This window comes from Octopus bimaculoides, chromosome 14 (assembly GCF_046866305.1).
Source record: "Octopus bimaculoides isolate indiv1 chromosome 14, ASM4686630v1, whole genome shotgun sequence".
NCBI classification, from domain to species: Eukaryota; Metazoa; Mollusca; class Cephalopoda; order Octopoda; family Octopodidae; genus Octopus; species Octopus bimaculoides.
The window spans coordinates 43,458,090-43,482,715 of NC_142941.1; the positions used below are offsets into that span (position 1 = coordinate 43,458,090).

At 34.4% G+C, this 24,626-nt stretch overlaps 1 protein-coding gene across 3 annotated transcripts in view; it reads right to left on the reverse strand.

Annotated features, from left to right (window-relative positions):
• The window catches only part of LOC106879393 (protocadherin gamma-A4), a 318,370-nt gene that overhangs the window by 253,257 nt on the left and 40,487 nt on the right, over positions 1-24,626 (reverse strand). The window contains exon 3 of one of the 3 annotated variants that reach the window (XM_014928924.3): positions 19,533-20,276. The exons of the other annotated variants lie outside the window; for them this stretch is intronic. Coding sequence (XP_014784410.1) covers positions 20,232-20,276 — 45 coding nt within the window. The 3' untranslated portion in view covers positions 19,533-20,231. Of the gene's footprint in view, positions 1-19,532; positions 20,277-24,626 lie in introns of those variants that run through there. 3 annotated transcript variants of the gene reach the window in all.

Below are 24,626 nucleotides of genomic sequence, written 5' to 3' on the forward strand. Positions count from 1 at the left end.
TCGATATATCGATTTATTCACCACTCTATGTTAACATTTCTGTGCCAAACTTATCCAGTGACTGGTCCATTGGATTTAGACGTTTGGCACTTCTTATCATCATCATCATTATTTAATGTCCGTCTTCCAAGCTGGCATTGGTTGGATGGCTTATGCAGAAGGCTACCCTTAGCTATGGTGTCTGTTTTGGCAGAGGTTTTATGGTTGGATGCCCTTCTTAACATCAACCACCCCACAGAGTGGACTGCGTGGTTTTTACATGATACCAATACAGGTGAGGTCAGTTTTGGCTTGGTTTTTTACAGCTGGATGCCCTTCCAAATGCTGATCCAGTCACAGTGTAGACTGGATGCTTTTTATGTGACACCAGCACTGGCAGGGTCACCAAGTAACTTGCAAGACAAAGAAACTCAGAGAGGGGAAGAGGCACTGGAGGAGACGATCTTGTGTCAGATGATGGACAGTAGAGATAATGATCAGTATTACCTTTCACCCAATCTAAATTGATTCACAAAATAGCACCTGTTCTCACCCATATACGTCCAGTGTAAATAATGTAAAAAACGTACTTAGGTTATAACAGAGGAAACTTGCCAACTGTGCCACACCCAGATCAAACCCAGAACCATGCGATTACAATGTAAACTTCTAAACTACATATCTATACTTGCATCTATATATCTATAGCTGTTGTACGAACAGTAATAATACTAGCAACAGTAGCTGTAAACATATATTTAAAACTAAATTAATTATATGCATATTGTTAAGCAAAGTACTTAATCGAAATACTTTGTCATTACATATACATCATGTACTAATGACAGTTTCTCTCATTTTGAAACCATATTTTATCCAAGAATGTATTGTGTAAATTTGGCATTACATTAGCTTAAGCTGCAGATTGGTTTTTTATGACATTTTTCCTGTTTAGGGCTTGTGCACTTGATGTAATTTATGAAAATGCATTTAATTACTAGTTTCATAAGCTGAATTCTCCCTCTCTCTTCCTCTCTCTCTCCAAACATATATGTATGTATATATGTATGTATGTGTGTATGTCTCTTCTATCTATCTATCTATCTATCTGTAAATATATATATATATATATATATATATATATATATATATATATATATATATATATATATATATACATATATATACCTATATAACACAAGCATGGCTGTGTGCTAAAAAGCTTGTTTTTGCAACCATGAGGTTCTACTTTCAATCATACTGCACTGCACCTTGAGCAAGTATCTTTTGCTATAACTTTCAGGGTGACTAAAACCTTGTAAGTGAAATTGTTAAATGGAAACTTTGAAGAAGCCTAGCCTATATATATATATATATATATATATATAGGTGTGGTAAGAAGCTTGCTTCCCAACCACTTGTTTCCGTGTTCAGTCCCACTGTGTGGTACCTTTAGCAAGTGTCTTCTACTATAGCCTGAGGCCAACAAAAGCCTTGTGAATGAATTTAGCAGATGGAAACAGAAAGAAGCCCATCATATATATATATATATATATATATATATATATGAGAAAATAGAGAAGTAATTAATAAATTCTTTCTTATTAATCAAAAAATTTACAAACAACCCTTACAGCTGTTTCAATTCCAAACCTTCAGAAAATTACTTAATTAAATTCAAAATTATTTGAAAGTCAAATCTCTTCAGTGGTAGTTTAAAATATACAAAATAGGTGTTCAATTCTTGCATGTTGAGTAAACAGCTGCATATCTTTGTGTCTGTGTCTGTACCGTCATCGTCATCACTGCTTGAGAACCAGTTTTGGTATGTTTGTGTCTCCATAACTTAGCAGTTTGGCAAAAGAGACCAATAGAATAAGTACCAGTTCTTTAAAAAAATAAAAAGAAGTACTGGATTGATTCATTTGACTAAAAAGAATTCAAGGTGTTGCCCCAGCATGGCCACAGGCTAGTGACTGAAACAAGTATAAGATTTAAAAAATGATGCATATTGGTGCACATTTTATAAGATATAATGTCTGCACATGCATCTATGCTGGCCGGCTGTTTCATATTCAGTTGCATAAATTTATTTCCTTGTTTAAACAAAAATAAATTTAATACAAATCAACCACTTTGTAGAAATAAAATAATAATAATAATTTAATTATATTTTAATAGAAAAATAATGTTCCTTTAGAAAATAAAAATGAAACACATGGAAGATAATAAACTAATCCTGATAAAATTCTGGCGACAAAAAGTCTGCTGGTATAAATTCCAGGCACTGTAGCTATAGGGAATTGCAACTTTGTTTTCAAACTCTTCCCTGACACTCTTCTGTACCTCTTTCCTTATTTTACTGGTTAAATCAAGCAGCAGTCTATTTAGTTGTTCCATTGTTGAAAACAGATAAATTTTTCAAAATTCATTCTGCTGCTATCAGAATGTTAGTTAACCTTAACACTGAGAACTCTGCCAAAATATAGAAACAAAGAAAAGGAGGAAGAGGAGAAGAAGAAGAAAAAGAAGAACGAGAAGAAGAAAAATAGGAGGAGAAGAAGAACGAGAAAGAGAAGAAGAAGGTCGAGGAGGAGGAGGAGAAGAACGAGAAGAAAAAGAAGAATGAGGAGAAAATAAAGAAGAACGAGAAGGAGGAGGAGAAGAACAAGAAGAAAAAGAAGAATGAGGAGAAAATAAAGAAGAACGAGAAGGAGGAGGAGAAGGAGAAGGAGAAGAAGAAGAAGAAGAAGAAGAAGGTGGAGGAGAAGAAGGAGAAGAAGAAAAAGAAGAAGAAAGATAAGAAAAAGAAGAAAGAGAAGAAGAAGAAGAAAGAAGGAGAAGAAAAAGAAGGAGGAGAAGAAGAAAGAGAAGAAGAAGGAGAAGAAGAAGAAGAAGAAAGGTGGTTGGGTGGATAAAATGAAAATGGAAAAAGAACTTTTCTGTTTTTCTTATTCTTTAATCTTTCTCTCTATGCATTACTCTACTGATCATTGATCATTATTTCTTCTGGTCTTTATAAGCTTTCTGTATTTTCTCCAGTAACCGATTCCACTGCTGTTACTGCTGCTGCTGCTGTCGTTTCTGTTTCCGGAGCTGTTACTACTGCTGTCGCTACCACAGCTAACTTGCTACATCTAAAGAGACTCTTATGTACATGATAATATACCAGTCACACTCTAGCTGAGAAAGGTGGTGGTGGTGGTGGTTGTGACGATGGTGGGGATGATGGTGGTGGTTGTGATGATGATGCTTATAGGGATGGTGGTGGTAGCAGTGGTGGGGTTGGTGGTGATGGTGGTGATGATGATGCTTATGGGGATGGTAGTAATAGGTGGAGATGGTGGTGGACATGGTGGTGGTAATGTTGAGGATAATGATGATGCTTATAGGGATGGTGGTAATGGGTGGTGGTGGTGATGGTGGTGGTGGTGGTGGTGGTGGTAATGGCAGTGATGCTTGTGGTAAACAACTTTAACCAAACTCCATTTAAAATGGTAGTACGTTCTAAACTAAATAAACAGAGATCAATAAAACAAGTACCAAACTCCTGGTGGAGAGCATGAAAGTACTTGTATTATCATATGTAACATTGGGAAATAATGTAAAACAAGCAAAATTAAAGCATGAAATTCAGACTCTGTTTCTGCCCACCAAATCCACGCGCAAGGCTTTGGTTGGGCCTGGGTTATAGTAAAAGATGCTGGTCCAAGGCGCCACGCAGTGAAACTGAACCTGGAACCATGTGGTTGGGAAACAGTCTTCTCATCACATAACCTGCAGGGCAATTGGCAGTGGCACCAATAATAGGAAAGCTTGATCTTGTATCACCTCCCACTTACCTAGAGAACCTTATCACACACATGGCTCAGTGCTTAGAGCGTCAGGATCACAATCATGAGTTAGTGAATTCAATTCGCGGACCAGGCTGTGTGTTGTGTTCTTGAGGAAGACACTTTATTTCACGTTGCTTCAGTTCACTCAGCTGTAGAAATGAGTTGCAACATCACTGGTGCCAAGCTGTATCAGCTTTTGCCTTTCCTTTGGATAACATCAGTGGTATGGAGAGAGGAGATTAGTGTGCATAGGTGACTGCTGGTCTCCCAGAAACAACATTGACCAGCCTTGTGCCTCGGAGGGGAACTTTCTAGGTGCAATCCCATGGTCATCCATGACCAAAGGGAGCCCTTCTAGTAAAAAATTATTGTTATCAATCACCATCATCACCATCATCACAGTTGGGGGCCACTGCCACTGTCACTATTGTCTTTGTCATTGCTGCTGCTGTTGTTCCTGTTCTTGATCTTATTGCTGAAGCCCCAGATTGACCTTGATCAAACAAACATCTGATCAAATTTAATTTCAACCTTCATTAACTTGTTTTAGTAAGGGATATCTAATATTACATTATTTAAGGTGGTTGTGGTTCTTTGTTGTGTTTGTTTATTTATTTTTTTGAAGACAGATGAGTTGAATTTGAAAAAGATTTGGCTTCAGTTTTTAGCTGATTGCAAATTATGTCAGAAGTGATGTAATTCTTTAAGTAGAACATTATTTCATACGGTAAGAGAAACACATTTCTGTAACTAGTTTGAATTAAAATTAAAAATATGCTAGAAAGTTTGAAAGTGTTTCAAATTAGATAAAGAAAGAAGCATCATTTATACAAGACAAGGATTAGAATATACCATGGAATATACTGATGGGGCATTAGCATAACAATTTATGCTATAATAGATAAAAGGATACTGCTTTATATGATAATAGATAAAAGGGGAAGGATTCAAACTTGATTTGCTCATACTGTAAATGATATTTGAGACTAAAGATTTTGAAAATTACTGCCACTGTTGCATTGAGAAAGACAGGTAGGTAGGCAGGGTTTCAGATTGAAAATATGATTAATATATTAAAGGTTTACGATTGTCAGTCTATGACAGTGAGATTACAATAGAATAAGAGCTTGATTTTCCTTCCCCAAAATTCAGGAGATTAGTGCCCAGTAAGAAATCAATCAAACAAGATTTGGTAATCAATTAATAAGAAGCATCTAGAATTAAATGAGATAGCCCAAACATAAGGTCAATGAACACCATAAATTACAGTATTTAGTTTCATGCTTCTTGGTTCCAAGTTCAAATCTCCTTGCCATAAACCAGACTTAATATGATATTGTCATCATCAGCTTTATCATTATTATAATTATAATAACGTTGGTGAGATGGCAGGATCATTAAAGCATTTGATAAAATGTCTTGTGGTATTTCTTCTGGCTCTTAATATTCTGAGTTCAAATCCCACCAAGGTCAAATTTGCCCATCAACCTTTCAAGGATGAAAGGCAAAATTATATTAGATCAATCACAGTTCAGCATTGAGGTTCATATAATTGAATGTTCCTGCTCCACTTAATTTCTAGCCTTGAGCCTATTTAAGAAATTATTATTACAACATAATACAGTTACTCTCAGAGATTTCATAACTTTTGGCTTGAAGGAAGATGAAAGTTTCAATAATGTTCTGGACCAATTTACATCAGTAAAAGATGATTCCATCTAGAAATTAAAAAAATTCTGTGTCATGTGATTACTTTTGCAGTTGAGATACCATAGGTATCATTAGCAGATCATTAGAGAAGCCTTCAGTCTATATCAATTTATAAGACACCAAGAAATGTTAACTTTCTGATGAGTCTGAATACCATAAAACCCCCTTTGTTTTTTTTTTCACCAAAATTTGTGGTTTGTATGGTACATGATATTACAGTATGAAATCTTTTCTTGCCTTAACCCATTACCTCCCATAATTCTATTAACTGGAATTTTTTTATGAAACTTTGATTTCTAGAATAAAACAGCCTTAGAAACATGCTGGAATGATCAAAATAACATTTTAGATAGAAATAAGCGAGATATTGGGTGAAAAATTAGCAAACTTCATTTGAATATCAGAAAAATATACCTAGTAGATATAGCAAAAAGATTAGATATGTGTAAATATTGACAGATAATTACGAAATTTGTAATTTTTAAGTGATCTCATATGAGATCACTGGTAGGTAATGCGTTAATTTTATTAAGAAAAACCACAATAATTTAATAAACCTTCATTATTTCTCCAATTTCTTTTCATTTGTAGCAGCAGTGGTTGTGTCATCGTCATCATCATCATTATAATCATTCTCATTGTTGCTGTCATCATAGTTGTCATCATTATTATCATCATCACTGTCATCATCAGCATTATCTGTCATCATCATCATCATCATCATTGTCCTCGTTGTAATTATCATTGTCCTTTCTACTATAGGCACAAGGACTGAAGTGTGGGGAAGGGGACTAGTCAATTATATTGATCCCAGTGGCTCACTGGTACTTAATTTATCGACCCCGAGCGGATGAAAGGCAAAGTCGACCTCAGAGGAATTTGAACTCAGAACATAGTGACGAGCGAAATACCACTAATCATCTTGTCCAGCATGCTAACGATTCTGTCAGCCTACCACCTTTGTCGTCATCATTATCACCATCATATTAACGTCTGCATGTTCATGGAGGATTGGAAAGAAAAATAGAGCTTGTTATGATGGTTACATATGTTTGCAACCGTCATATATTGCCAAGACTAGGAGGTACAAACACCCACACACATTTACACACACACACACACACGCATTTACACACACACACACACACACACATATATATATACACACATACACACTCACACAATGGGCTTTTATTCAGTTTTTTGTTGTAAAATGAAATATTAAAAACTAATGTACTGGATTACACTAGATTATCTACTGCATGATATATAAGATGTTATAAATGTTTGAAGACAATCTAGGCTACATATTATAATACTGTATCATATACATGATAAAATATAGTACAAGATGATCAACAAAATCAAGTCAAAAGAGATACAGATTCAAATGTAACGTAATTATTGATTACAATTCTTCATTTATCAACATAATTATTTTTTAATAAGATTGCTATCAAATTTTGGCACAAAGCAAGCAGTCTCGGGGAAGGGTAAAAGTTGACTACATCAAACCCAGTGTTCATCAGATACTCATTTTAACAAATCCAAAAGGATGAATGGCAAAGTTGCCCTCAGGGTAATTTGAACTCAGAACATAAAGTATTTTGCTAATGTTCCTGCCAGCTTGCTGCCTTTTGTTACACTTTAATATTGAATGATATCAAGAAATAGGAGACTGACAAATAGATCTGAAACAGACCTGGAATAGAGAAGGCCTGGCTGGCATTGATGAGGCTACAAATGATACAAAACGAATTTGACAAAGGAAGCTGATTAAACCGATTGACTGAATGATTAATCAAACAATTAGTTAATTGATTAAATGTTAATGAATTGACTGATAATGCTCATAATGATTTCAAATTTTGGCACAAGCCAGTAGTTTTGGGGGAGGAATAAGTTGATTATGTCGACCCTAGTTTTCAACTGGTACTCATTTTGTCCCCGAAAGGATGAAAGACAATGTCAACCTCAGCAGAATTTGAACTCAGGGCATAAAGATGTACAAAATACGACAAAACATTTTGTCCTGTGTGATAACAGTTCTGCTAGCTCACCACCTTCACTAATAATAATAATAATAATAATTTTTCTACTAAAGGCATAAGGCCTGAAATTTGCGGGGAGGGAACTAGTCAATTACATCGACCCCAGTGTTTCACTTGTACTTAATTTATCAACCCCCAAAGGATTAAAGGCAAAGTTGACCTCAGCAAAATTTGAACTTAGAATGTAGTGATGGGCGAAATGCTGCAAACCATTTTTCTCACTTTACTAACGATTCTGCCATCTCACAGTCTTAATAACAATAATGATAATAATAAAATAAGTGAAACAGAACCAGAGCATATGTTTATTTTTAGCATGATGATCCTCCTAACTTACAACAAAATCTGTTTCAACACAGAAGTTCACACCAAGAATCTTGCAAACCAAATTTAAAAGAATAATGAATAAGATTAGGATTTTAGCCCACTAACTTAACAATAAACTATTTTGTCCCCAATGCAGCACCATGCTTCTAGTAAAAACATAAATATCTCTTCTTCAGTATGCATAATAGCAAGTAGGGATCATGTGGAGGAATACACTTCAACCTTATAGGCAGTTGAAAGAATATATGATTGACAAGTCCTTTTTTATCTTGTAGGGCAAAATGTAGGCAGGGTTCAAAATCTTCCTATAGGTGAATCCAACAAAAGGCAAGAATCCTATTCTGGATAATAAGCATATCGGAATTGTTTACATCTTTGTGAAGCTAGGATTAAATAAAGCATATGGTGAGATGGTTTCAGTAGTAAAGAACAGACACTAAATGGTAAAGTCTGAACCAAAGATTCAGATTCAGTCTGTATTCGGTTCTTCTTTTATCTTATATTTTCTGCCTCTACACGTTTGTGTTTCTATGGTAACATACACAGAGGAAATGGTTTTATTTATTTATTTATTTTACAGATTCTCATATTGTAAGGAAAAGGAAAAAAGATATCTTTTTTACAATTGGGTATTTTTTATAATGCTAAGCAGTAAGTCAACTGTAAGGAACTTGTTATCCGTCAGGATGACTGTCATGAAGCCTTACTTATGGACATTACCTACATGCCTTGTTTGAGAATACACCACAACGGTTACAATAAAGTTTTGAACTCAAAACTTGGTAATTGAGAGTCCAACACCTTAGCTTTATAGCCACCATACCATTCACACGTGCGCACACACATACATGTATCAAAGACAATATTTTTTCCCTGCCTTGCATGGCACCAATGATATGTAATTTTTTATCTCTTCAAAGGAAATGTTTTGAGGGGAATGAAAGAAAAGTAAAAAAAAAGAAAACCAAACACACACACACACAGAAACGAGAAAAGAAAAAAAAAATAGCAATAATATCTGTAACAAAAGAGGAAATAGCTACAAAGAATAAGTTTTTTAGAGAAAAAAAGAAGAAAAGAAAAAGAAGACAATAGAAGGAATTCTTCAAAGAATATCCTCAGAAACATATATAAAGAAAAGATAGCCACCATTGCTGTGAATTTTCTTTTCTTCTTTCTTTCTTTCTTTCTTTTTTTCATTTTTATTATTCCTTCTTCTGCCTTCACATGTTGAGTGGTAGCCATGGTAGAAAATGGATGCGAATAGTTACCTTTGAAGTAACTGTCACCGGCAGACAAGCAAAAAGGAATTCTGGACTTGAAGCTAGACATGGTTTCTTCCAAATAATTACCATATGGCATTTTGTTTTTCTCCAAGACACAAACTGCTTCATATTATCAACCAGGTTTTTATATTTATTTATTGGTTTGTTTATTTATTTATTTATTTTTGCATTATTTCTTTTAATGTGAAAATATAGAAGAAATATGGAACATGTATAGAAATGCTCATACTACTTCTTCAATATGTATAACATACGTGAGTATTCCACAATGTGTGTGTGTGTTTGTGTGAATGTGTGTGTGAGCTTATGTGTGATTGTAAGCATGTAAGCATGCATGAGTTTATATATGCATATGTATACGCACATAAGGAAGAGAAAACTGCAAAACTCAGAGTTGTAATCAATGAAGTTTCTGCTTATTAATTTACACACACACACCATACACACTTCACACATACACACATACTTTTACACATACTCTAAGAGGAAGAGAGAGAAATTATATATATATATATATATATATATATATCTATATATATATATATATATATATATATATATATATATATATATATGTGTGTGTATATATAACAATATTTATTGTGCTTTTACTTATTAATTTTCTATATGTGACTGTGGATTTTCATCGATGAGTTCATGAACTTTGGTTCTTTTCTCTAAAACTATATATATATATACATATATATATATATACACATATCAAAATAAGCAGCAAGATATCAAGTAGTATTGCATTTAAAATGATGTAATGATTGCATTGTTCAATTAAATGGAGCCGCTTGAAACAGTCGTACTTCATTACTACTTGATATCCTGTTGCTTATTTTGATTCTATCCACCTTACTTCGAGCTGTGCGGATAATACCGGTGTGACATGGAGCTTCAACTTAAGTACCTAATTCAACTGAATCTTAATTATTTCTTATGTATGTATATATATATATATATATATATATATATATATATATATATATATATATCCAGTAGTTGGATAACTGAAGAGATGGCCGGAGTGGAACACCGCCTGGGCATAGGAAACTGAATAAGTGTCACATATTTTTACAGATATATATATATATATATATATATATATATATATATATATATATATATATATAGATAGATAGATAGATAGATAGATAGATAGATAACATTACTTGGAAATGAATGCATGGCATTCAATCAAATAATAATATAAATAATATATTTACTCTTTACTCTTATTTTAGTCATTTGATTGTGGCCATGCTGGAGCACCGCTTGTAGTCGAAGAAATCGACCCCAGGACTTATTCTCTGAAAGCCTAGTACTTATTCTATCGGTCTCTTTTGCCAAACCGCTAAGTTATGGGGGCGTCAACACACCAGCGTCGGTTGTCAAGCGATGTTGGGGAGCAAACACAGACATATACACACATGTAAATATATATATATATACATATATATGATGGGCTTCTTTCAGTTTCTGTCAACCAAATCCACTCACAAGGCTTTGGTCGGCCCGAGGCTCTAGTAGAAGGGACTTACCCAAGGTGCCATGCAGTGGGACTGAACCCAGAGCTATGTGCTTGGTAAGCAAGCTACTTACCACACAGCCACTCCTGCACCTATATATGTGTATATGTACATACACACATACACACACACACACACACACACACACACACACATATATATATATATATATATATAGTTCAAAACAACAATAACAAAAAAACAAAAAAACAACAAAGTGAGGACGTGATATGGATCGTATTATTGGACGCTCAGGAAAGGAAAGAGAGAGTGTATGACGTTTCGGGCGTAGCCCTTCGTCGGAAAGATGGAAAGTTCGGAGAATGGAAGAACGGAGAAAGAGGAAAATGGTACTGATGCCCACGAGGTTACATTATGAAAAGACCGGAAGAGGAGGTGGTGGGGGAAAAGTTCTTTCTAAGATAGGAGAGTGAAAAAGGGAGATGAATCTGTGCGTGTGCGAAAGTCTGCGAGTGTGTGTGTGATAACAGAACGTGTGTGTGCATATGTATGTGTGTGTGTGTGTGTGTGTGTGTGCATGGTTTGGTGGTTTATCTGTTAGTGTGTTTGTGTGTGTGTGTGTGTGTATGATGTAGCGGAAGAAATTAGTAGCAGGACTGATTAGTGGACGCTATAGACAGTGTAGGTAGAAGGTCAACAGGTGGTTATTTGGGTGTGTGTGTGTTCGTGTTTGTGTGGGGTTGTAGGTGTTAGGTACGTGTACGTGTGTGTGTGTATTTTGTATGTGCCCGTGTGTGTATGTGTATGTTTTCTGTGTGTGCGTGTGTGTTTGTGTGTATGTGTATGTTGTGTGTATGTGCGTTGCTGTGTACGTGCGTGTGCATGCGTTTGCTATTGTATATGCGTGTGTTGTTTATGCCCATGTGTGTATGATTGTATGCGTGTCTGTGTGAGTGTGTAGTGTTGGTGAGAAGTGTGTGTGTATGTGGGTGTGTGTGTGTATATGTGTGGATGTGCGTGTGTGTGTGGGATTGTGAGTGTTAGGTACGGGTGTGTGTGTGTTTATGTGTGTCTGTATGTGTTTCCGTGTGCGCGTGTGTGTATATTTTTTGTGCGTGCGTGTATGTGTATATTGTGTATGTTTTCGTGCGTGCGTATGTGTTATGTATGTGAGTGAGTATTGTGTATGTGAGAGGTGTGTGTGCATGTGTGTATATGTGTATGTGTGCATGTGTGTATATGTGTATGTGTGTCGTGTATGTGTGTGTGTGTGTGTGTGGTTTTATGTATGTGAGGGGTGTGTATGTGTGTGTTTATGTGTGTGCGTGCGTATGTGTGCCAGGTATGTGTGTTATTTTGTGTGTGCACTCCTGTGTGTATGTGTGTGCATGTGTATGCGGCTGTGTATGTAGGCGTGCGCGTATATATGGGTGTGTGTGTGTATATATGTGCGTTCGGCTATGTGTGTGTGAGGGCGCGTATGTATGTTTGTCATGTATGTGGGCGGTATATGTATGTGGGCGGTATATATGTAAGGTGTGTGGGTATGTATGCGTGTAGGTAGTGGTGAGATAAAAAGTGGAAAAAAGTAAGTGTAATAACAAGAGAATAATGGATATAATGTAAAGGGGACGAGGGTGGGGATTAAAAAAAAAAAATTATGTAAAGTGTTGCAGGGACGTAAAGGGGAGAGTCATAAGGAAGAGAAGGCTGCGTTGAGTCCGAAGGGGAAAGAAGAATTAAGGTTGAAAATGTAGCGTTGCTCCAAGTGGAGTCGCGAGGGAGTGGACCCATGGTGCAGGGCGAGGCTAAAAACGGAGATGTTAGAGGGAGAGTGGTTGGGCAGTTGGAAGTGACGGCCGACAGGGGAGTCCGAACCTAGCCGAACGTCCCTTAGGTGTTCGGTGAAACGGTCGGCCAGCCGGCGGCCCGTCTGCCCCACGTAGAGTTGATGCAGTAAATAAGGTTGGAGGAGGTGCAGGTGAAACTGTGTGGAATGTGAAGTGTTTGTAGGTTTCGATCCGGTGACAGAGGTAGTGTTGGTGATGAAGGGGCAGGTGTGACAGCGGGATCTGGAGCACGGGAAGGAGCCGGGTGGGGGTGGGGAGGAAGAGGAGAAGGTACTGCGGACCAGTAGATCGCGTAGGTTGCGGGCGCGTTTGAAAGCGGATAGGGGTGGGTAGTGGGATCGAGCTGGAGGCGACGGAAGATATACATATAGGGAGAATTCACAAAAAAAAAAGACAAAGACAGGTGGTATAGACAACAAATAGATGTATTAGTTTAATGCTCGGGAAGTGAAAAAGTCTTTAATGTTTCAAGCCTATGCTCTTCCACAGAAAGGAACACAGAAAGAAACAGGGAGAGAGAATAAAGAGAGAGAAAATAAAGAGAGAGAGAAAAAATATATATACACACACACACAGAAATAAAGAGAGAGAGAGAGAGAGAGAGAGAGAGAACCTGTAGTCAAAATCTGGCTGGAGAGGGTTACTACTGGAAGGCAATATGGTTTGGCCCATTGTCATATCTCCAGAAAGAGTTCGAAAATTTTTATGACTGCACCAGCCATGGATTACTATGTGCAAGGCAAAGTTGAGAAAGACACCAATCACTCTGCTTGCAACACAGAGGCTAAGCTGGTGGCCAAAATCAAGGTGTTCAAAAGATCTTCCCAAGGATACAGTGAGAAATGCATGTGCCAGAATTCAGATCCATCTTGAGGCCATGATAGAAGCTGATGGTGGCTACTTTGGGTAAATTGTTATCTCCCAGTCATTATCTAAATATTTTTTATATTTAAAATAATTTTATTTTTGGGTGGGATGTTGTGTTTTCTCTTGTTTCTGTGTTTCTTTCCCACCACAGCTCTAAAAAACATTTATGTGCATGTGTGCATACAGCCATGCATACACAATTATATATGCATGTGGACATGTATGGATGTTCATTTTTGTGGGTATATAGTGATGTTTTGTATATAGTATGTGTGTGAATGTACATTCTGCTCACTCACAGCTTCAGAGTTTGAATATGTGCAAGAATATGATTATGCATCGATAAGTAATTTGTTACAATTATATTCTCATTCACCATAATAAGAATGATTATCCATTCATGTATATGTATCTATATTTATACATAATTATATAGATATAAATAAAACTATATATATATATATATATATATATATATATATATATATATATATATATGTATAATTATATATATATATGTAATTATATATACATATATATATATATACAATTAGATATATAAATATCATTATATATAATTGTATACAAATATATGTATATAAAGATATGTTGATATATATATATATATATATATACATACATAGAGACACACATATTTATGTGTGTTTGTATATATATATATATATACACATATGCATATAGTTTTCCTTTGTGCATGTTCTGTGTTTCATTGATAGAATAACAATAGGAATACATATATATATATATATACATACATACATGTGATGTGTATGTATGTGCCTGTGTGTACATGTGTGTGTATGTGCTTGCATAAAATAAATTTAAAAAAAAAAAATTATTCTTTCCCAAATTCAGTAAGGTTCCCCCCTTTAATTTATCCTGATCCTATACAGAGATATTACTTCAAAGATATTTTGATAAAAGGTTAGAAAAAAAAAAAAAGCGAAAATTCATCATTCTTCATAAATTATTTCTGTTTGGTCTTGTCATTTTTTTTTTTTTTGGAATTACAATAAATGTACCCTTTTTTGTATGTTTTCATTCATCTTCTTTACAGATTGAATGAAATTATGTCAGTTTTTATATATTGATTACTCTAAATAATGGAATCATGTTGGAAATTATTAATTTTCATAAGGCTGCCCAGAATATTAGTAATCAGCATTTTTTCTGGTTTTCTTGTTTTCTAATTTCTATATTTGTATGTGCATGTGTGTGAGTATGTTCATATATATATATATATATATATATATATATATGTGTGTGTGTGTGTGTGTGTAGAGTGAGAAAGAGGGGCAGAGAAATGCATATATGTATATGTGTGTGAGTATGTTCATATATATATATATATATATATGTAGAGTGAGAAAGAGGGGAAGAGAAATGCATATATATATATATATATATATATATTTATTTCTGGTTTATATTATTGGTTTACATATATTTGATTTATCATTTGTGTGTGTGTGTATGTGCATGTATGTTTGTGTATATTTGTGTGCATGTGTATATGTGAGTATATATATATTTGCTTCTTATTTTATAAACATATATATATATGTGTGTGTGTGTGTGTGTGTGTCTGTGTGCATCTGTGTGTACATATATATATGTGTGTGTGTGTGTGTGTGTATACTTATATATATGCATTTATATAATATTATTCACTGTGTATATATATATATATATATATAGATATATATATATATATATGCACACATAATATTATGTACAATATATTTATATATATAAACAATACAATTTATATATATATATATATATATATATATATATATATATATACATACACACATATATAAATGCAAATGCATATGTGTATGTATGCGAATATTTCTTCCCGAAAATGAGTCAAATATACGCCATCATTTTCAGTTTGAACCTGACCTTTTCTAAGTAAGGCTCTACAACAGAAAACTAAAGAGTAATAGTGCAAAAATAACACAAAAAAGTTACAATAAATCAGATATAAATACATATATAATAATCTTTATGCTAGTAGCAACGATGTTGTTGTTCTTTTTGTTGTTCACATTAGAGAGGGTGGAGAATTTTTGTTACATGTACTTCGCTCTTTTGGAAATCTGCTATTTTCTCTAATTTATATATACATATATAATTATTATTCATATACAAGAATGTTGTTGACACTGACTACGAAGTTTCAGCCAGCTAAGACATCATTAGACAATGGCTTATATAAAAGTATAGAGTAACCCATTAGAATAGGGTAAAATTGTTTATATTATAACTGAACATAAACATTAATATACATGCATATATATTTATGTATATATCTTCTATCCTTTACTTGTTTCAGTCATTTGACTGCAGCCATGCTGGAGCACCACCTCGAAGGGTTTTAGTCAAACAAATCAATCCCAGGACTTTTTTAAAGCCTGGTACTTATTCAGTCAGTCTCATTTGCCAAACCGCTAATTTACAGGGACAGAAACACACCAACACCAGTTGTCAAGCAGTGGTGGGGGACAAATACAGAAAAAGACACACACATGCACATGACAGGCTTCTTTCAGTTTCCATCTGCCAAATCCACTCACAAGGCTATAGTAGAAGACTATAGTAGAAGATACATGCTCAAGGTGCCACACAATGGGACTGAACCAAAAATCATGTGTTTGGGAAGCAGGGATATCTTGTGGTTTGGTTATTAATGACTTGAAACTTTGGGCAGAATCTCAATGTTGCAACAATACCAAATTCTGAATTATCTATAATTTTTCTTCTATTTTACATTTTCAGATTCACCTTATCCTTTAGCATTTAAACTGTCCATATCTGGCCTAAATATCCCACTTGGTTTATGTTCAAGCTAAGCAGATCCAGTCTCTCACATCTACCCTGCAATGTCATTTTAAAAATAAATAATCATATCATAGAAATCTTGAAGCAATGAAATAAAACATGATTTGTTCAAAATAATGTGAAGAAAATAAGCATTACATTTGACAGAATAATATGAATGCTAAAGGGTTACTGTTCTAGCCATGGACATCAATTTGATAAGGCAAGCCACATAATAGCTACTTGACTGATTTCAATTTTTGTCAAATCTTCTTGAAATCTCACCCGTGGAAGAGACTTGGAAGTGGGAAAAGATTTATGAAATGATGTAGTTCTAGAAACTACTAAAATTATAGGATAGTCATGATTGAAATACCTCCAATAATCAGAGCAGATGTGGTGTCAAGCAGTAACTAGAACAATCATTACAAGTTTTTATATTTACATATACAGGTATGTTGATGCAAACAGGAAAAATGGTACTCAAAATATGAGTATATGTGTATTTTTGGTAATGCAAAAAGTTCCCGAACCTTCAGTCACTTTGTTACTTTTGCTAAATACTAATAATAAATACATACGTACATATATATATATATATATATATATGTATATATATATATATATATATATATATATATATATATAGATGGATAGATAGATAGATACATACATACATACATACATACATACATACATACATACACACACACACACATAAATACATACATGCATACATACATACATACGTATACAGTCATTTAAAACATTTTTAATATGCATAGTCATACAGATCCCACTGCAGGAACCTGCTTTGCTTCTCTCTTCCATAGTAATTCCTTCATCCCCTAGCATGAAGCTGACCCCCATCTACTCAGGGACTCCTAGTCCTGTGAACTATATGGCAGCCTCTGTGGTGCAGATGGCATGAAAAATTGCATCCAGTCCATGCTATAAAGTGGTTGGCGTTAGGAAACCATGCAGAAACAGTCATTGGAGCACAATGCAGTCCTTCAACACAGCCAGACTGTTCAACCCATGTCAACATGGAACATGAACATTAAATGATAACGATGGTGAAAATGATGAAGATAATGATGACGATGATCTTTAAAGTGTGTCTATGTAGCTAGCAACGTTGCTTTGCAGCCATATGGTCTTGAGTTCAGTCCCACTGTGTGGAACCTTGAAGAAGTATCTTCTACCATAACCCTTGGCTGACCAAAGACTTGTAAGTGGGGTTGGTAGACAGAAACTGAAAGCATCCTGTTGTAGTCATTTATGTGTGCGTGTGTGTCTGTGTATTGATCTGTATTTATCCCTTTGTTTTTGTGTTGCACTTATCTCTCACCACTGCTTCACAAATGATGTTGGTTTGTTTACATTCCTATAGATTAGTAGTTCAGTAAAAGAGAAGTGATAGAATAAGCACCAACATGACCACTGTCCAATGACTGAAACAAATAAATGATAAAAGAAAGACGCACATACAATACATACAGGGTTTTCAACAAGAATTATTCACCCTATTCCATGCTGTACATAAGAATTTTACATGATAGCATCTGCAGCGTAATTGGCACCTCTGAAATATCTGATCTTTACTTATTTGCAGCTTTTGAATTTGTCAGTATTCACTATCTGAGGAATGTCTACAAAGTCTACACCTTCTTATCGATAAGGCCAATGCAATTACCATCATCATCATCATGATCATCATCATCATCATCATCAGCAGCAGCAGCATCACCTCCACCATCATCATCGTCATCATTATTGTCATCATTTTTCACGTCCTTGTTGTCACAATCATATCATCATCATCATCATCATCATCATCTCCTACCCTATTCTTTTTAACTCAAGTTTTCTCCTGTATGCCAGTAGCTACAGATAACTACCAGAATGAATTCTAATCAAAATAAGCAAAACAGAGATTAAAGAACGAGGTACTTTTAGAAAAGTCGCTTGATGAGGCACATCTCCACTGAATGATGCACCACAACTATTTATACAACTTCTCACTCACGAGGGACCAATGCATGACGGATCAAAATGATTGTAGGGATTAATAAAGTATCACGTGAATTCCATTTTCTTTCTCTTTTCTCTCTTATATTATTCTATTTTTCTGTACAATGGACAGGCTTACAAAACTGAATTTCTTGATACAGATTGATCTTAGAAAAATGTTTTCAATGAACCACACAATATTCCACAAGTTGGACCAAAACACATCCTATCATCTTAAAAAAATTTGCATCTGGTACTACGTTGGATAACAGGTTTAGATACATGCTGACAAAGCAAAAAAAAAAAAAGTATGTTTCACAACTGTAAGGCTTTTGAACAAAGACCTACTCCATTGGAGGCTGTTGAAATGAGAATGGTATTTAAACAACAAAAATAACAACAAGAGCAGGTATCAACCCATCGCACATTACATTTAATTCTAGGATACAATAACAGGGCTTGTTTTGAAAGTGTTCATATTTGTTCCTGTTTAAATAAAAAAAACTTTCTATTGATGAGTTTATGTAAGAGCCTTTTGTTCAGTTACATTTTCAAACACCAACCTTAATAAGAATAAAGTTAGCTGTTTTACAAAATCCTTTCAAAATATTGATTATTTTCATAATTAATTCAAACAGAGAGCCAGGCTTATTTTGTCTGAAATATGTTCATAAAAGGGTTGCAAAAAAAAAATGCAGATATTGCTGCAGATGACACATACAATGCACACACACTCACTTGCTCACTCACACACATGCACACACATACACTCACATGCTCATACACATACATTAATATATACATGTATACATATATATGTTTCTATATACATATATACAAAAATATACATATATATATACATATATATATATATATACATATATATATATATATACATATATATATATATACATATATATGTATATATATATATATATACGTATATATATATACATATATATAGGTATACGTATATACATATATATACATATATACGTATATATATACATACATACACACACATATATATATATATGTATAAAAATATATATATATATATATATATATATATATATATATATATATATGTATAAAAATATATATATATATATATATATATATATATATATATATATATATATATATATATATATATATATATATATAAACTATGGCTGGATTCTGAAGGATTGCTCATAGCAAGAAGAACTGAGATGTAACAGAATGAATTAACAATTTTAAATGAATAAATATACACTACTATACAAGGTGCATTCCAGAAGGTTTGAGACTTTTTCAGGAGAGCCATTTATTAATTTCAAAGAAGTACAGAACTCTAATCTCCTTGAAAGTTGGATCCTCTGACTTCAATGCACTTGTTGTAGTGCTCCATCCACTTCGTGAAGGCTCCATGGAAGTCCTCCAAAGTGAAGATGTCCAGGACCCTTGTCACAGCCTTCTTCATTGTCTCCTTCAGCTTTGAAGACAGCCAAAAGTCACAGGAAGCAAGGTCTGGACAGTAGGGTGGATGAGGGACAGTTTTGGTGTCCATCTCTGTCAAGTAGTTGGTTACCAGGATGGAATTGTGGACTGGTGTATTGCGCTGGTTTAAGTGCTCAGGCCTTTTGCAATTGAAATCTCTTCCTGAACTCCCTCAAAAACTCCATAAAGTACTCTGTTCACTGTCCAGCCAGAGGGAACCCAGTGGATGTAGAATGATGCCTTTGCCGTTGAAAAAGGGCATCATCTTGAGCTTCCTAGGGGGCTTGCTTTGCTTGGCTGATTTGTGCCAGCAAAAACAGACGCTCAGCTCATACAAGTTAATCCATAAGCTGTCTGGAATATTTCATTAGTTTCTGTAATGTTTTTTTTCCAGTTTAACACAAAACTTTATTGAATGGTGAGCTTCCAGATTGTCTTCATGTCCCAACTGCATTCTTCAAACTAGTCAGCTGTGGCAAGCAGTTTTTTAGTAGGGTATGTTCAAAGTGCTGTTAGAGCCATCTCCTTCAATCTGGAATAACAAAAATTGGCAGGTCAGCTTGTTAGATGTATAGTAATGAAATAGTAAAATTACAATAATCTAGAACATTTATAACTATCTCACTGAAAGGAGTCTCAAATCTTTTGAAATGCACCTCATATGTATTACATATTCTTTCCTTAATTTGTACACCTAATGATATATAAGCATGCATGCATATATGTATATACATATGTATTCATATATACTTATGTATATAACTGTATATACATATACATATATACATACATATACATATATATATATTTATGTATATATATATGTGTGTGTGTATACATATATGCACGCACATATATATATATATACATACACACACACACACACACACACATATATATATATATATATATATATAGATAAACATACATGCATGCAAACATGCACACACATATACATGTGCATACAAACACACACACACACACACGTATATATTCTACCGAAAAACTGCTTTTTGCGCAAATTTTTAATCAGGCTCCAGCAGAGGGCAATTTGGTCTTTAGCATAAAGTAGGATTGTAAAGTTGAAGACCTCTTCAAAAGAAGACATTATCATCACCGCCACCATCACAATCACCATTAACATTCTCAATAATTCTTTATTTGTATAAATATATTCATCATTTGAAAATTTGTCAGACCAAAACTCCACTTGATCTTCTAGAGCAATGGTTCTCAACCGGGGTCCACAAGACCCTTAGAGGCCCATGTAAGATTTTGCTGTTAAAATTTATGAGCAATGAATTGGTTGTACTTCTACAACACAAAATATTTCAGTTATTTTTTATGCAATTCCTAATAGTATTTAATTATAAAACTACAATGGGACATTTTAAACATCAAATTTCTATGGGAATCCAGTTGAGTGAAATATGGATCAAAGGAGCCCCATGGATAAAAAATGGTTGAAAAAATGTTCTAGAGCAGTCCCCTACAACTGGTATGCTGCAGCACACTGGTGTTACACGTGATGATACTAGGTGTGCTGCAGTTTAACTTGAATATAATTTTTCCCCCATATTTTAAGTTTTATTTCTAGTTCAGGTGTGCCACTGAATTTTTGAAAAGAAGTGTACCACAAGTGAAAAAAGGTTGCAGAGCACCGTTCTAGAGTCTTAGCACCACTACTTTCCAATGGTTTGTCTGCTTTAAAGCTTTATCCCAATCATGTTGTTTCAAAATCCATTGGATTTTCTTCTCAAACTTTTGCTGGCTTGTGCAAAGTTTTCTATCATGGCTACAGATTTTTTTTTTATTTTTAATACATCATTTTTTTCCCCACTTCAGTAGGGTAGGAAGGAAAATATTTGTTCAATAGGAAACGTCTAACTATGAGACATCTTATCCCTAAGCAACATTAAGATGCTTTATTACTAAAGCACTTGTAAAAATGAACCCATTTGTTACCATATTTCTGTTGAGATGTACTGTTTACTTCAATTAATTTTGGATATAATGAAGAATTTAGTAAAATCATTTTCATGCTAGTGGTAGGAATGTAAATTAAGACTAAGTTTTGGTGGAACTTTTCAAAACAATACAGTTGTACTTGAGAACTGGAGGCAATCTCAAGCGGGTTGGTATCAATAGGGTTAAAAGAGCCCCTAAAAGGTTAATTATTTTTATTGCTTTTCATCTAATTTTTAACTATGTTTAATAAAATTCTCCAACCAATATCCAGCATGCTTCCTCTGTACATTGCAACTTCTATGATCATAATTCTTAATTCCCACTTCACTCCTTGTATGAACTAAAAGGAGTTATGGGGAGCACTAAGTTTTGCCCCACAGGTTGATGGACCAAAGTAGTATAGCAACTCTACCATTTATATTATTATATGATGAAACACCACACATCCATTTCCAAGTATGTATATATATGTGTGTGTGTGTGTGTGTTATCTGAAAAGTATAGTATTAAATATCCATCATGGCTGATCTTACCAATTGTCACATTGCCTTCTGTGCATCCATGCTTATAGTTGGTACTATTGTGGTCACATGATCAAAGTTTGAGCCTGATCATGCCATTTTTCTTTCTGGCCTTACAGTGTAAGCATGGCCACTCCACTAGCAATGTGCACCAAAGAAGAACAAAGAGCAGTGATCAAAGAGATGGTAATAGTGAACCGGTTCACCATCACCAACTCTCAAACTTGCTGAATCTTCTTGTCAGTGGTGGAGATTGATGGGCATCCTGCTCCCTCTTTGTGCGTCATGCTTGTCCAGCCACTTTTAAACTTCTCGATCCTCTCATACATACTTCTATGCTGTAGTGAGCTGTGCCACTATTGTGCTAAAAGCCTCTGATGAATTTCAGTACCTGACACATCTTCTGACCAGAGAAATCAGATCAGTGCTCTTTGTTCTTCTTTAATACACATTGCTAATGAAGTAACCATGCTTACACAATAAAGCCAGAATGAAAAATGATGTGATCAGGCTCAAACTTCGATCACATGACCACAATAGTAGCAACTATAAGCACACATGCGAAGAAGGCAGCGTGACAATAATAGAGATATGTTATAGCAGAAGTACACATAATTGTTGACTTCCCCTCATAAGCAGGTCATCTAATTTGCACAACATTTCATTCTCCAACAAAGTGAATTAATCAATTACTTAATTGTATAATATACAGCATGTTCGGTTGGAGCGTGAGAGTTATCTAAAATGCCATTTGTACTTTTTTGAAATAAACTTACATCTTTACAATTACATACACTATAAAAGGCCATGAGCTACTAACATCTCTATGGATGAAAGTTGGTTACACCTTCCTTAATGATGGTCTAACATTAGATACTAGTTCATTGATGCCATTTCTTCTACGCTCAAAGAGAGAAAAATTGTTTTTTCTTTTGCATCTTTCATTATTTTCTCCAAGACTCTTTCTCTTTGTCCCCCCCCCCCCTGTCATACTCAACATTGTTCACTGTTGACTGCAATATATGTTTAATACAAAAACTTATACTTGATATTTTAAATTACTATGTTGTACACTTTGAATTATTATTATGTTGTTGCTGTTGCTGCCAATACTGTTGCGGTTGCTGTTGTTATTGTTGTTATTATTATTATTATTATTATTATTATTATTATTGTCATTAAGCCGATAATTGCTAATTTAATTAGCAGGAATTTTATCATAAGGTTTGGTGACAACAAATCTCCTCAAATCTTGAGAAAATTTTCTTAGGATTCTTTTACAATACAGGATGGTACTTTTCTGCAGGTCAACAAAGAGAGTTTCAATTCCAATCTTTTTCAGTCTTTCAGATAGCATTTTGGGTGTTGTGCTAATCGCATTAATTACCACAGGAATAATTATTCCCTTAATCTTCCACAGTCTCTTATTTATCATTATTATTATTACTATTATTATTATTATTATTATTATTATTATTATTATTATTATTAGTATTATCATCATTGTCATTATAACTATTATTATTATTATTATTATTATTATTTTCTTTTCTTTTGGTTTTGGAAGGAAGACAGCGCTCATAACCTGTCACAAAATGGCAGTGATCAGTGGTAGTGTGGAAGAAAGGTAGTCTTAACCTTTTCACTGCAAAATTAAATATTATGGCTATTCCAATAATGACGTTAAATATCTACCGAAAAAAAAAAAAAAATAGTATTGGTATTTTCTGCAAGTCATATTGCCAAAATAACTGTGATGTATTTCAACAGAAAATTGTTTCAGACATGACATTCCTCAACAAAAGACAGATTGCTTTATAAAACTAATTTCTGCAGTGAAGGATAATGATATTTTAAGTGATTATATCTGCTTTCTGCAATAAAAGGCATAAACTGGAGACCTGGCTGGAATGTCTGGAATATACAGGCACAGGCATAGCTGTGTGGTAAGAAGCTTGCTTCTCAATTACATGGTTCTGGGTTCAGTCTCATTGCATGGCATCTTGGGCAAGCGTCTTCTAATATAGCCTTCAGCTGACCAAAGCCTTGTGAATGTATTTGGTAGATGGAAACTAAAAGAGGCTTCATTGTGTGTGTGTGTGTGTGTGTCTGTTCTTGTCCACCATCACCACTTGACAACCAGTATCGGTCTGTTTACATCCTTGTAATTTAGTATTTCAGTAAAAGAGATTGACAGGATATGTACTGGGCACTTAAAAACATAAAAAAAATGTACTAGAGTTTATTTGTTTGACTAAAAATTCCTCAAGGTGGTGCTCCAGCATGGACACCACCTAATGACTGAAAGAAGTAAGACCAAACATAAACAAAGTAGATACATATATACGATGGGTTTCTTTCAGTTTCCGTCTACCAAATCCACTCACAAGGCT